General features: G+C 44.2%; 1 protein-coding gene across 1 annotated transcript in view; it reads left to right on the forward strand.

The window, feature by feature from the left end:
* The window catches only part of BAZ2B (bromodomain adjacent to zinc finger domain 2B), a 172780-nt gene extending 158793 nt beyond the window's left edge, over positions 1–13987 (forward strand). The window contains 4 exon segments of the mRNA XM_044302621.1: positions 8076–8222; positions 8739–8998; positions 11044–11187; positions 12339–13987. Coding sequence (XP_044158556.1) covers positions 8076–8222; positions 8739–8998; positions 11044–11187; positions 12339–12492 — 705 coding nt within the window. The 3' untranslated portion in view covers positions 12493–13987.
* Positions 13988–14326: the final 339 nt, after the last annotated feature.

Below are 14326 nucleotides of genomic sequence, written 5' to 3' on the forward strand. Positions count from 1 at the left end.
TCTCTCTAGTAGCTATAGCCTGTAATACTATTACACTCCAGAAATACATCCAGGCCCCTCTTGAATTCCTTTATTGTACTCACCATCACCACCTCCTCAGGCAGAGAGTTCCATAGTCTCACTGCTCTTACCGTAAAGAATCCTCTTCTATGTTTGTGTACAAACCTTCTTTCCTCCAGGCGCAGAGGATGTCCCCTCGTCACAGTCACAGTCCTGGGGATAAATAGATGATGGGAGAGATCTCTGTACTGACCCCTGATATATTTATACATAGTAATTAGATCTCCCCTCAGTCGTCTTTTTTCTAAAGTGAACAACCCTAATGTAGATTTATCAATTTTTTTTTAAAATATATCTTTCCTTGTCTTTAAAGGGCATCTGTCAGCAGATTTGTACCTATGACACTGGCTGACCTGTTACATGTGCGCTTGGCAGCTGAAGGCATCTGTGTTGGTCCCGTGTTCATGTGTCCGCATTACTGAGAAAAATTATGTTTTATTATATGCATATGAGCCTCTAAGAGCAACGGGGGCGTTACCATTACACCTGGAGACTCTGCTCTCTCTGTAACTGCCGCCCCCTCTCCCTCTAATTGACATGGCCAGGTAGTGTAAACGTGATCACACCTGCCTGGTCCTGTCCATCAAAGTGGACCAGTGGCAGTTGCAGAGAGAGCAGAGCCTCTAGGTGTAATGTTAACGCCCCCGTTGCTCCTAGAGGCTCATTTGCATATATTAAAACATCATATTTCTCAGCAATGCCGGCACATATAAACATGGGACCAACACAGATGCCTTCAGCTGCCAAGTGCACATGTAACAGGTCAGCCAGTGTCATAGGTACAAAACTGCGGACAGATGTCCTTCAACTTACCTAACAGTGAGATTGCCGCAAGATCTTAGGTTCTATTGATATATTTTAAACTTCAGGTTCACTTTAGTGTACTCCGCCTTCGATTAACCTTAGGCCAGATTCACGCGTGCAGAGTCCGAATTTTTCCCAGCTCAGCCATGGGTTTAATGACCCAACTCACAGCATCAAAAACCCCAATGATGCTGTGAGTTTGGTTCAGTAAACCTATGGTCAGGCTGGAGAATATACCAAAACAGACCCCCTTAGTGAGTGATGGGCGTATTACACAAATATATCATATCCGAATATGATACCAACCCCCTCTTTTTTAGTACCAGGAGTACAACTGAGAGACAGCGACAAGTGGGGATACCGTCACAAAACGTAACTGCTGATGAAACAGATAAAAAAAAAATGCAAATAATCTAAATTAACATTACAATCGGCACATGAAACATCAATAAGAAAGGGACTGTCTTTAACACCAGCCCATAGATTTCATTGCTTTATGTGGGTAAAGGATATAAATCTGTTCGCTCGCAAATTAGCTTTACATAAAGAACATAAAAATAAAAGAGATTGTGGAGAAATACAGAAACGTGAAATTCTCGAGCAATTATTAAGGGGAGGATTGGGGGAAAGAGTATCCCCTACCCATCCATTCAGTACTATTACTCCAAAGTCCAAATTTACCCCACCCTTCAGTAAATAGGCAAATATACAGATGTTTGTAGACATTGTTACAAAAGACTTACAAAAAATAAAAACAAGAAGTAATAATGTAAATAATAATTTAACAGAAGGGGAGAGGAAGGCTATGAGAGACCTAACAGAGAATGAGCAATTAATAATCAAACCCTCACATAAAGGAGGAAATGTTCTGCTCATGGACAAAGATGACTATATAACAATGGTAATGACACGTCTTAATGATGACAGCACGTATAAACTCCTAAGCGAGAACTGATAAATACACTCTGGAATTGAAAACTATTCTCAAACATCCAGTGGATAGTAATTGAATTACCAAAGAGGAATTTAAAGTTCTTTTTAATCCCCGACCTACTATAGCTCCTTCTATGCTATACCAAAAGTCCACAAAAAGAGAAATCAATTCCAGGAAGACCAATAGTCTCAGGAAAATCAAAACCTATGTGAGTGAATAAGTGAATATGTGGATCAGATTATTTCCCCATTTGTGAAGTCCCTTCCGTCTTATTTAGGAGACACTAAAGACCCTGTCGTCAGGCTCCAGGAGATCCAGGGTAATAAAAATACACTAATAGCAAGTCTCGATGTAGAGGCAGTCTATACAAGTATACAACACGAACTTGGTATCACTGCTGTAGAGTCTCTCTCAAAACAAAGGGCATCCAAATATCAAGAGCACAATTCTTTTGTATTATCACTTTTAAGTTTTTTTATTAACACATAACTATTTTTTATTTAATGGAAAATATTATTTACAGACCAAGGGGACAGCCATGGGGACGATTTGTGCACCGAGTTTTGCGAATTTGTTTTTAGGGTGGTGGGAAGATCAAATTGTGTTCACTGAGCAATATCAAAAATACACAAATCACATTTTGTTTTGGGGACTTTATATAGATGTAATTCAAATTTTTTGGGACGCACTGATTCACTGTCGAAAATCTTAATGACAACACAGTAGGTTTATCATTTACAGCTGAGATTCAGTCAAAAAGCATATGCTTCCTGGATCTAAAGATAACCATGGAGCCTGACGGCAGTGTATAAACCTCTGTATATAGAAATCCTACCTCTACTAATAATTTATTTTATTGGAAAAGCTTTCATCCACCCCCCCCCCCCCCCCTCAAAAAGGGATTACCGGTAGGACAGTACCTACGACCTCGACTCAATTGCTCTACTATGGAAGCTTTCGAGCAGGAGAGTGACCTTCTGTATAAAAGATTTATAGACAGAGGATACCCTAAGAGGTGTCTCAATTGTGCCTATAACAAAGCTAAAAGTATGGATAGAAATCAACTTTTGACAAACAAAAAAACTGGCTTAGATAACAAGATCATACGGTACATTGGCACATATGACATACAATGTGAGAAAGTACGAAGGATACTACAGCTCCACTGGCATATTTTACAAGCAGATAACGATCTAAATGAAGTACTACCAACAAGACCAAGTATAACATTCCGGAGAGGGAAAAACCTCGAAGAAACCCTTGTACAGAGCCATTTTCAGGTACGGAAGAAGAAGAAAATAGAGACATGGCTTGAAAATAAAGGATCATTCCTCTGTGGTGACTGTACCTTCTGTAACCAAATAACACCAACCAAAACATTCAATAATCCCGTAGATGGGAAAAAGTATCAAATAAGAGACTACATACAGTAAGTCAACAGGAGTTGTCTATATAATTAAATGTGACCGGCCAAAACTGTATGTAGGGAAGACCATACAGCAACTTAGAAGACGATATCTAGACATCTCAGCAGCATTAACAACGTAGAGGACACGACTCTAGCTATACATGTAAGATCACGACATCAAGGAAAGGCCTCAAGTCTGAGATTTGGGGGAATTAGTAAAATAAAACCAGGCCCCAGACAAGGTAATGTAGACAAAAGACTGCAACAAGAGGAGACGAAATGGATTTATCGTCTCAACAGTCTGTCACCATTTGGACTTAATGAGGGGTTCACATACTCATCTTTCCTGGGACACCGCTCTAAAACTAATAATTTAGGATATGCAGGGGTCAAGTCCTGGGAAAAAAAAGTGTGGGAACTCACCAAAGATCCACCTGCCACCCCGACCCCCCCCCCCCACCCAAAAAAAAAATAATATATATATATTTCGCAGAAAATTCAGTGCAACATAAAATGTAAACAAAAACTGGAATTTGCGCTATATGTCTGTTCAGGCGTAATTCGTCTTTTTTATATTATAAGCTCCCCTTATATATAATTTACTTACAGTTCAGACTCAGGGGTCCTGGCTGGCTTGGCCTCAGGGGTGCTGGCTGGCTTGGCCTCAGGGCTGCTGACAGGCTTAGCCTGAGGGGTGCTGACAGGCTTGGCCTCAGGGGTGCTGGCAGGCTTGGCCTCAGGGGTGCTGGCAGGCTTGGCCTCAGGGGTGCTGGCAGGCTTGGCCTCAGGGGTGCTGGCAGGCTTGGCCTCAGGGGTGCTGGCAGGCTTGGCCTCAGGGGCGCTGACAGGCTTGGCCTCAGGAGCGCTGACAGGCTTGGCCTCAGGGGCGCTGACAGGCTTGGCCTCAGGGGCGCTGACAGGCTTGGCCTCAGGGGCGCTGACAGGCTTGGCCTCAGGGGCGCTGACAGGCTTGGCCTCAGGGGCGCTGACAGGCTTGGCCTCAGGGGCGCTGGCTGGCTTGGCCTCAGAGGTGTTGGCTGGCTTGGCCTCAGGGGTGCTGACAGGCTTGGCCTCAGGGGTGCTGGCTGGCTTGGCCGGGCAGAAGGAGTGTGGAAGACTGTGAGGCCTTTTTTCTCTAAGCTGCTCCAGAAAAAAAATATTTTTCATTACATCTCAGGTCAGACCACCAATCAGACCCCCAATGTTAATCAGACCTCAGCTGACAGCCCCAATAAGATCCCCAATGGTAATAAGACCCCAATAAGACCTCGGATCACACCTCAGCTCAGAACCCCAGTGCCTCTCACCAGCCCCCAGTGCCTCTCCATCAGCTGCTGACAGGCTTAGCCTGAGGGGTGCTGACAGGCTTGGCCTCAGGGGTGCTGGCAGGCTTGGCCTCAGGGGTGCTGGCAGGCTTGGCCTCAGGGGTGCTGGCAGGCTTGGCCTCAGGGGTGCTGGCAGGCTTGGCCTCAGGGGCGCTGACAGGCTTGGCCTCAGGGGCGATGACAGGCTTGGCCTCAGGGGCGCTGACAGGCTTGGCCTCAGGGGCGCTGACAGGCTTGGCCACAGGGGCGCTGACAGGCTTGGCCTCAGGGGCGCTGGCTGGCTTGGCCTCAGAGGTGTTGGCTGGCTTGGCCTCAGGGGTGCTGACAGGCTTGGCCTCAGGGGTGCTGGCTGGCTTGGCCGGGCAGAAGGAGTGTGGAAGACTGTGAGGCCTTTTTTCTCTAAGCTGCTCCAGAAAAAAAATATTTTTCATTACATCTCAGGTCAGACCACCAATCAGACCCCCAATGTTAATCAGACCTCAGCTGACAGCCCCAATAAGATCCCCAATGGTAATAAGACCCCAATAAGACCTCGGATCACACCTCAGCTCAGAACCCCAGTGCCTCTCACCAGCCCCCAGTGCCTCTCCATCAGCCCTCAGTGCCTCTCACCAGCCCCCAGTGCCCTTCCATCAGCCCCCAGTGCCTCTCCATCAGCCCCCAGTGCCTCTCCATCATCCCTCAGTGCCTCTCCATCAGCCCCCAGTGCCTCTCCATCAGCCCCCAGTGCCTCTCCATCAGCCCCCAGTGCCTCTCCATCAGCCCCCAGTGCCTCTCCATCAGCCCCCAGTGCCTCTCAACCAGCCCCCAGTGCCTCTCCATCAGCCCCCAGTGCCTCTCACCAGCGGCCCCTCAGTGCCTCTCCATCAGCCCCCAGGCCCCTCAGTCAGAGCCTCTCCATCAGCCCCCAGGCCCCCCCAGTCAGTGCCTCTCCATCAGCCCCCAGGCCCCCCAGTCAGTGCCTCTCCATCAGCCCCCAGTCAGTGCCTCTCCATCAGCCTCATAAAATAAAATAAACACTTACCCTCTCCTGCTCCTGGACGCCGCCGCTCCTCTCCTCCTACGCGATGATCCTGCTGTCGGCTGTGCTGTGAAGGCTGCGCACAGTGTGACGTTACAGAGCGCCTCGGCCCTCATGCCTGTGCGCAGCCCTGCACAGCCCACAGCTGAGGACCAGGAAGCGGTGAGTACACCGCTTCCTGGTCCTTTTGCCCGGCGTTAAAGACAGGCGGCCCTGAAAGGGAACGGCGTTCCTGCTATGAAAAAAGTGCAGGAACGCCGTTCCCACGCGTTCCTGCAGGACTCGAGCCCTGAAGATATGTATATTGACAATAAAAGGAAGAAAACTCTGAAACAAAAAAAGAGGCAGTCCTGTTATTGACAATATTTTTACTATGGTAATGTTTTACAGTTTTGTGCTATTATGTCCCTGTGTATATGGCAGTACCATTAGCAGAGAGATCTGAGGATTATGTATCCTGTACTAAAATATTAATTAGCTGAAGAAACTGAGAATGCAGGTGACAAAAAACGCACAAAATAAAATAAAAGGTGACTATTGGAAATAAGAATCGATATTCTAAAATGCTGTGTTGGACTAAGATACTAGAGTGAAGATGATATTGCCCTCTATTATAAATTGACATCCCAATGATTTATACCTAATGAAGAAGGAAAAACAAAAGGAAGCTGTGGTTTCAGCTTGATAAATTAATTAAAAGATATAAGTGTGGGAGAATATACTACCCCCCCCCCCATGTATTTCCTACCCCTAACTCTCCTGTAAAAAGATTTAGAGAAATGACGAATCAAGCGATACCCAGTTGTAACCTACACTCTATGGCCTCCTAATGTCAACTAAGTATCCAACTGGCTAACTGTATCCGTATATTAAAACATAAGCGCAAAAATATAGCCAGTGATATCAGTAATAAAAGAAGGATATATGGTTACAATGAAGTATAATAAGTGGCAACTAAATCTAACAAATATACCGTACCTCTAATCCTTGTATAAAGGGCAAAAAGAGATGCGCAGTAAATGGATAGTAGCGAGGAATAAGATAAAGTTCTAGCGCAGGCGCCGGTATAAGATCCGATCAGGCGGACATGCGCAGAAAGGAGCTAGTAGCGCGAAAACTCAAGCGCAGTACAGGAGTCCAATAGCGCAATGATTGCCGGAGGGGAGAGAGCAGAGGGGCTGATAGAGGGGGAGGAGAGGTAAGGAGGGCAGCCGTACGCTACCTTATCAATGATAGAGTGTCAACCTCCAGACGGTTTACACCGGACCTTTCACCTATCCTGACATTGTGAACTAAGTATACAGACATGGAGAGCGGCGCCCGGGGATCTCACTGCACTTACTATTATCCCCGGGCGCCGCTCCGTTCTCCCGCTATGCCCTCCGGTATCTTCGGTCATTAAGTTATAGTAGGAGGAGACTGCCCTTGTTCTGCTGTAGCGCTGGCCAATCGCGTCGCAAAGCTCACAGCCTGGGAGAAAATAACCTCCCAGGCTGTGAGCTCTGCGCTGCGATTGGCCAGCGCTACAGAAGAACAAGGGCAGACTCCGCCTACTATAACTAAGTGACCGAAATCTCCGCCTACTATAACTTAGTGACCGAAAATACCGGAGGGCATAGCGGGAGAACGGGGCGGCGCCCGGGGATAATAGTAAGTGCAGTGAGATCCCCGGGAGCTGCTCTCCATGTCTGTATACTTAGTTCACAATGTACGAGAAACACTATTGGCAACATGAAGAGAGGACGTCATCAAGAGAGTATTTAAAAATGGCTGTCTTCGCCGGCCCCGCATCAAACACTGCCCGGGTTCCCCTGAAGACGCCGGTTTTCCGGTGAAACATGTCGGGGGGCAGCGCTCAGCTGTTTTTAGTGAACGCAGCAGGAGCACAGTTAGGCAGGGAAACATTAGTATATAGACCACATAGGAGTGGGTAGTGCTGGTGTATACGCGCAATATTCCAGTGCAACTAATGGAGAGAGATTTAGAGTGTCACCGCTGAGACCACGGGCAGTAGACATGCTGATAATACTGGGAATCCTACTGCAGTATTTTAAATATCACTTCAATATTTAATGTTAGATATTAAAAAAAAATGTTGAAATAAAAGTTAAGTTTTATACTCAACTAGTGAGTGAAAAAAAGGGTGAAATCTAGTCTAATAAGACTGTGTGTAAATAAGGCATGGTCAGGCTGGGACACATGTACGGCCTCTGGACCTGTGAATCCGGCCAGTCAGGCAATCATTCCAAAGCTTGTCTCTTTTTAATATGCTCTTTTAGCTGTTGTTCGGGGGGTTTTCACTTTTGCAATATAAAAAATGATGTCGCTGTCAGAATTAGAATAGCAGGATTCTGTCACTGTTATAAATGTTGCTTTATCTCCCTGTATATGAGATACTGAATATTTAGGATGTGTGATTATCATACATACTGTACATCCACTTGATAAAACTCGACCTTTCATAGATATAAATGTGTCCATGGCGCTGCCGCTTTATTCCCATGTGTCTTATATCTGTTGCAGTACTGCCAAATATGCCGCAAAGGTGACAACGAGGAATTGCTGCTTTTATGTGACGGTTGTGATAAAGGTTGTCACACCTACTGCCATCGGCCCAAAATCACAGCTATTCCAGAAGGCGACTGGTTCTGCCCTGCCTGTATTGCTAAGGTAAGACATATTCTCCTACACATCACTGAGGGTACGTGCACACGACAGTGCAGTGTTTTGCCATCTGCAAATTGCAGATCTGCAAAACACGGACGCCGGCTGTGTGCGTTCTGCATTTTGTGGAACGCACAGGGCTGGCGCTATATAGAAAATGCCTATTCTTGACAAGAATAGGAAATCCTGCAGAACGGAACTACGGATGCAGATAGCACACTGTGTGTTGTCCGTATCTTTTGCGGCCCCATTGAAATGAATAGGTTCGCACCTGTCCCGCAATTTTGCGTAACGGATGAGAACCCATTCATACGGCCATGTGAATGAGCCCTTAGTGACAGTGATTCAGAGATATAGGCAGTAACAAGGACACAACGTGATTTTAAAAGCAGCTTATTTTGTGTCAACCATGATGGTGGAGGGGTTGCAGAGTTCAATACAGGGTTTAGGCCTAGAAGCCACCACAAGGTACATTCATTTATGGTTTCAGTGGCCTATATGTAATATGTATTTGTATCGTAGGCAAGTGGGCATACTTTAAAAATGAAGAAGGCCAGTCTCAAAGGGAAGAAAGGCTCTGAACCGAAAAAAGGAAAGAAAGCATCAGGGGACGCCGAAGATGAAGATGCAACTACAGGTTCTAGCAAAAAAGGCAGCAAGGACTCCAAAAAAAGGAAAGCGGATGAAAATAACGTTAGTCCTGCAAAACAGGAAAGTTCCCCAGCCACCAAGAAATCTAAAACCCCAGTCAAAGACGACTCTAAGGATCTGGGTCTCTGTAGGTAAGAAATGTTATCTGTCTTTTCCAGGACACATTTTTGGTTGTAATTCCTTTTCAAGCGGTGAGCAGAGGTAAAATGTATAAAGGAATCATTGAAGGGGTATTCCAGGATTGTTTTAGGCTCCATTCAGACATCCGTAGAATGTGTCCGCACCCGTTCTGCAATTATCCGGAACAGGTGCGGACCCATTCATTCTCTATGGGGCAGGAATGGATGCGGAGAGCACACAGTGTGCTGTTCGCATCCGCATTTCCGGAGCGCGGCCCCGAACTTCCGGTCCTAAAAAAATAGAACATGTCCTATTCTTGTCCGCAATTGCGGACAAGAATAGGCAGTTCTATGGGGGGTGCCGGCCGGGTGTATTGTGGATCAGCAATACACTACGGACGTGTGAATGGACCCTGAAGGTCAGGCTCCTAGCCTGTAGTACATATGGAAAGATTGATACTCACTTGCTCCCCAACGCTCTGGTCCTGTGCCCTGGCTTGTTTACTTCCAGCCTTGATACGGATGGGGCCATGTGCGCTGTTGCAGCCAGTGACTGGCCTCAGTGGTGACGTGTCCCCAAGCTGGACATCTCTGCTGGATCTAGTGCTATTTGAGGTGAGTCATCGACTGCAGCCCTGCACGTGTCGGAAGTAAACAAGCCAGGGACCAGAAGATCAATGAATAGAGCCAGGGCTCAGGGCCCGAGCGGCAGGGGGCAGTTGAGTATAATTCCTTCCTTAGGTACCACATGCAAAGGGGCTGACTTTAAAAAAAGACCCCATCCTGGAAAACCCCTTAAGGGTCCATTCACACGTCCGTTGTTTCTTTCCTGATCTGTTCCGTTTTTTGCGGAACAGATCTGTACCAGTTCTGTACCCATTCATTTTCAATGGGTCCTGAAAAAAAATCAGACATTGAGCTGTCCGATTTTTTTCAGGACCCATTGAAAATGAATGGGTACAGAACTGGTACAGATCTGTTCCGCAAAAAAACAGAACAGATCAGGAAAGAAACAACGGACGTGTGAATGGACCCTTAAAGGCAAAATACATTTTAAAGGTGACTCATATAAATACTGTAACTAGCTTTGTTTGGACGCCCCATAAATGTTTATTACCCCTGAAACTCCTGAGTTCACATCATCGTTTAGCTTTCCATTCTTATGATACGTCAGAAGAAGAGGAACAAAAAAACAAACAAAAAAATATCCTGTAAAACAAAACGGCTCCTGTTGCATCAGTTGTCATCCATTTGAGCCATTTCCGCCTGAGTACTGCATGCAATACTTTTTTTCCGTCTAAAAAACGTATCTCAGACGGAAATGGCTCAAACGGATGCAACAGGATCCGTTTTTTTTTACAGGATCCATTTTTTTTTCTCTTCTTCTGACGGATCAGAAGAACGGAAAGCTATAAACAGTGATGTGAACTCAGCCTTAGGGCTCATGCACACAAACGTATTTTCTTTCCATGTCCATTCCATTATTTTGCGGACCGTATGTGGAACCTCTCATTTCAATGGGTCCTGCAAATAAATCGGAAGTTACTCCGTGTGCATTCCGTTTCCGTATGACGGTTCCGGAAAGGAATAGAACATGTCCTATTATTGTCTGCATTACGGACAAGGGTAGGACTGTTCTTTTTGCAGATCGTTGTTTTGCGGACTTTAAAATACATACAGTCGTGTGCATGAGCCCTTATAGATATTTTAAAATTATCAGTCAAAATCTACAATTTGTAATTGTACCTGCCAGCAGTCAGCATTTCTGTGCCTCTTCATAAATAATGCACCGACAATATCTACCACGTAGGATTTTTTGGGGAATATTGTCCTTCACTAGGAGCTGTGACCATTTTTTCCATAAAGAATTGAAGATTAGCAGTGTTTGATTAACAATTAACTATAGCACTTCATAAACATAAGCTACCTCTTACCAGCGGCCCAAAGTGGCTTAGATCCATTCAAACTCCGAAAAGTTGGAAAAAAAATGTTGTTTAATATTGTTTTCCTCTTGGCATGTATATCACATGCTAATGTCATTCAGTTTTTTTTTTTAGTATAATCTTGTCTGAAATGGAGTCTCATGAGGACGCTTGGCCTTTTTTGCTTCCTGTTAACTTGAAACTGGTTCCTGGTTACAAAAAAGTCATCAAGAAACCTATGGACTTTGCAACCATCAGAGAAAAGCTGAGCAATGGGCAGTAAGTATGGACCTTACTGTATGTATGGAGTCAGGGGTGCACCACCAATGAGGCCAGGTGAGGCGATCGCCTCAGGAAGCACCAGGTAGGGGCAGCCGACGGGCCATGGGCTGAAGGGAAGGGAGTAGGTTAAGAAATTGGCATTGGGGAGGGAGGGACGACGTTTCAGTATTCGCCTCGGGCAGCAGAAAGGCTAGGTGCTCCCCTGTATGGAGTCCACATTTCATACACAGTTGGAGAAGTGCCCCCTAATCCCATGGCCAATCTGATGTCGGGTGTAGAGAAATGTAACTGCATGCTGGGTACGATGCCCAATGAGTAATTGGAAAAAGACCTCTGCACGGTGCTTGCTGGGCCTCATATCTTCTGCAGTTACATCTCTCCATACCCGATATCAGATCAGTTAGGAGAGGATGCTTAGGCCTCTTGCACACGAACGTGTGCGCCCCATGGCCGTGCTGCGGCCCACAAATTGTGGGCCGCAATGCAAGAAAACCCACCGTGGGGCAGCCGCAGCGGATCGCGGACCCGTTCAGTTTAATGGGTCCGCGATCCGGCCGTTTCCGCAGAAAGATAGGACATGTTCTATCTTTTTGTGGAACGGAAGTACGGGACGAAACCCGTACGTAGGGTTCCGTTCCGCATCTCCGGATTTGCGGACCCATTGAAGTGAATGCACACGGAACGGTGCCCGTGTATTGCGGATCTGCAAATGCGGTCCGCAATACGGCCATGGAGCGCACACGTTCGTGTGCAATAGGCCTTAAACTGAAGACAAACTGTAAGGTTGTATTTACATGGTGCAGAGACCCACAGCATTACTGCATAGTGGCAAAGAGTGCAAATGTTTAGTTCAGAGGGAATTGTCTAGACCGGACGGCACTTGTAGAAAACGGACAGCAAATAAAAGAATTACAACATGCAGTATACCGAACCCTCAGCCATTATAGGTCCATTATTATTATTAGTTATTATTATTATAGCGCCATTTATTCCGTGTCGCTGTACATATGACAAGGAGTGCACATACATAAAGCAAAAAAGTACAACAAGCATGAACAAGATACGTTACAAACCGGTACAGAAGGAGAGAGGAGCCTGCTCTCGAGGGCACCTGACTTGTGATATTGATATATTTTATACTTCTGCAGATACCCAAATTTTGAGGCTTTTGCACTGGACGTCAGACTTGTCTTTAACAACTGTGAAACATTTAACGAAGACGATTCTGAAATCGGCAGAGCTGGACACAAAATGCGGATACATTTTGAGAGAAGATGGATGGAAATTTTCCACATGACTTGAAACCATTTGACGATACTTTATCCTGATAACAGCAAGACCAGCAATGTGCATGATAGCTACACATCCGAGACCGAGGCGTCATCAATACAAGTCACAGGTTCCAACCTCAATCCTACGATGACGATAACCCTTTTTCCATTTTTGTTTCGTTTTATTTTGTTTGCGTGTACGTTTCATCGACCACTCCTGTCCTGTCGCGCAGGGGGCGTACACTCAAATCAAAACCGAAAACTAAAAAAAAAAAGGGTGTCATAGTGCAATAGGTAATAAAATATATCGAAACGCACTGATTCTTCATCCACCAGAGCTGTACTGAGGACATGGTTACCCATTCCTTTTCAATAAATATCTATTTTTTATTGTTTAATATTATTATTTTGTTATATTTTTATTACTTTGTAGCTTCCTGTTAGTGAATGTATTTAATTTTATGAATTATTTATGATTAAACAACAGACCGAATCTTCGTTTTCTGTGAAAAGGAAGACTAGAAAATAAAATAAAATAAAAAAATTGCTTTAACTCTTGAAAATACAAGAATGTTAAGAAATTAAATAAAAAAAATAAAAATTTTAAAAAATGGAATAAAAATAAAACAAGCCAAGTAAAACTGTTTACACAGAAGTGCTGAAACGGCACTGGAACGGAACTTTACTGTAAAGTTACAAGAACATTTATATATATTCATTGCTGCATCACTCATATAGGTAAATTGTATTTCAAGATGGTGAAGACGAAAGGAAAACTATGTATATAGTGTTCACTATTGTTTATATTAAGTCTTGTTTAAATCTGTATGATGTGTACATATTGTTTGCTGGCATCAGATATGATGTCTGTTTTAGAAGGATTGTAGCATTTTATTTTAGTTAGGTGAATATTAACCTATAACCTGTACAGTATCCTCTACAAACACTGTGGCGTCTCCCTGACATTGGTAGTGCCTGCCTTCAAAACAGGGTGTAGGGGATATGATATTGTGGTTTGTTTGTTTTTTTTGTTTGTGTTTTTTTTTATTTTATATATATATTATTTTGTTTTATGTTTTTTTCTATGATTATTATTATATTTGATTTATTTTATTTTCATTTATTGTCATATCATTTGAAGCCAAGTAGGCCTGAAAAAAAAAAAAAAGTATAATCATTTGTATCCATGTGAAATTAAAACGTGTGACAAATTTCCTACACGCAGTATTTTTTCATAGATGCATTTCCCGTCATTCGCCTCGCCACTGAAATGATGATAATAAAAGGAAAAAAAAAAAACAAACAAAAAAAATAAAACAAAGACAAAAAACCACCACAAAGACATTTGTAACCACTGTGTTTTATCTACTGTGTGGTATGGTGGCCTGTCAGAGGCAAGGAGATCAGACATTTTTTGTACCAATTGTACTTGAAGTTGTTTTATTTAAAGCAAAAATGTTGTGAAAAGGGTAGTTTTTTTCACTAGTTTGTGTGGCACGGATACAATAAACGACTGTTTTGCAATACGTGTGGTGTCAATAGTGGCATTTGTATCAAATCACTGTGACTGAATATGGCGGTGTTCACACAAGGCGTCTTCTGACAGATTTTTTTTGCTGTTTTTATAAAAAAAAATAAAAAATGAAAAAACAGAAATAAACTCTGTGACTATACAGCCTAAGGCTGGATGTATGTTGCGGTCTGCAAATTGCGGATTCGCAAAATACAAATACTGTCCATGTTGCATTCGCACTTTTTTATGATCCATTGACTTCAATGGGTCCATGGTCCAGCCAAGTATAGGATGTTCTACCTTTTTGCAGAATGGACATACGAAGGGCGAACAGCACATAAATGATCCGTGT

The sequence above is a fragment of the Bufo gargarizans genome, chromosome 8, assembly GCF_014858855.1.
Source record: "Bufo gargarizans isolate SCDJY-AF-19 chromosome 8, ASM1485885v1, whole genome shotgun sequence".
In the NCBI taxonomy this organism is placed as follows: domain Eukaryota; kingdom Metazoa; phylum Chordata; class Amphibia; order Anura; family Bufonidae; genus Bufo; species Bufo gargarizans.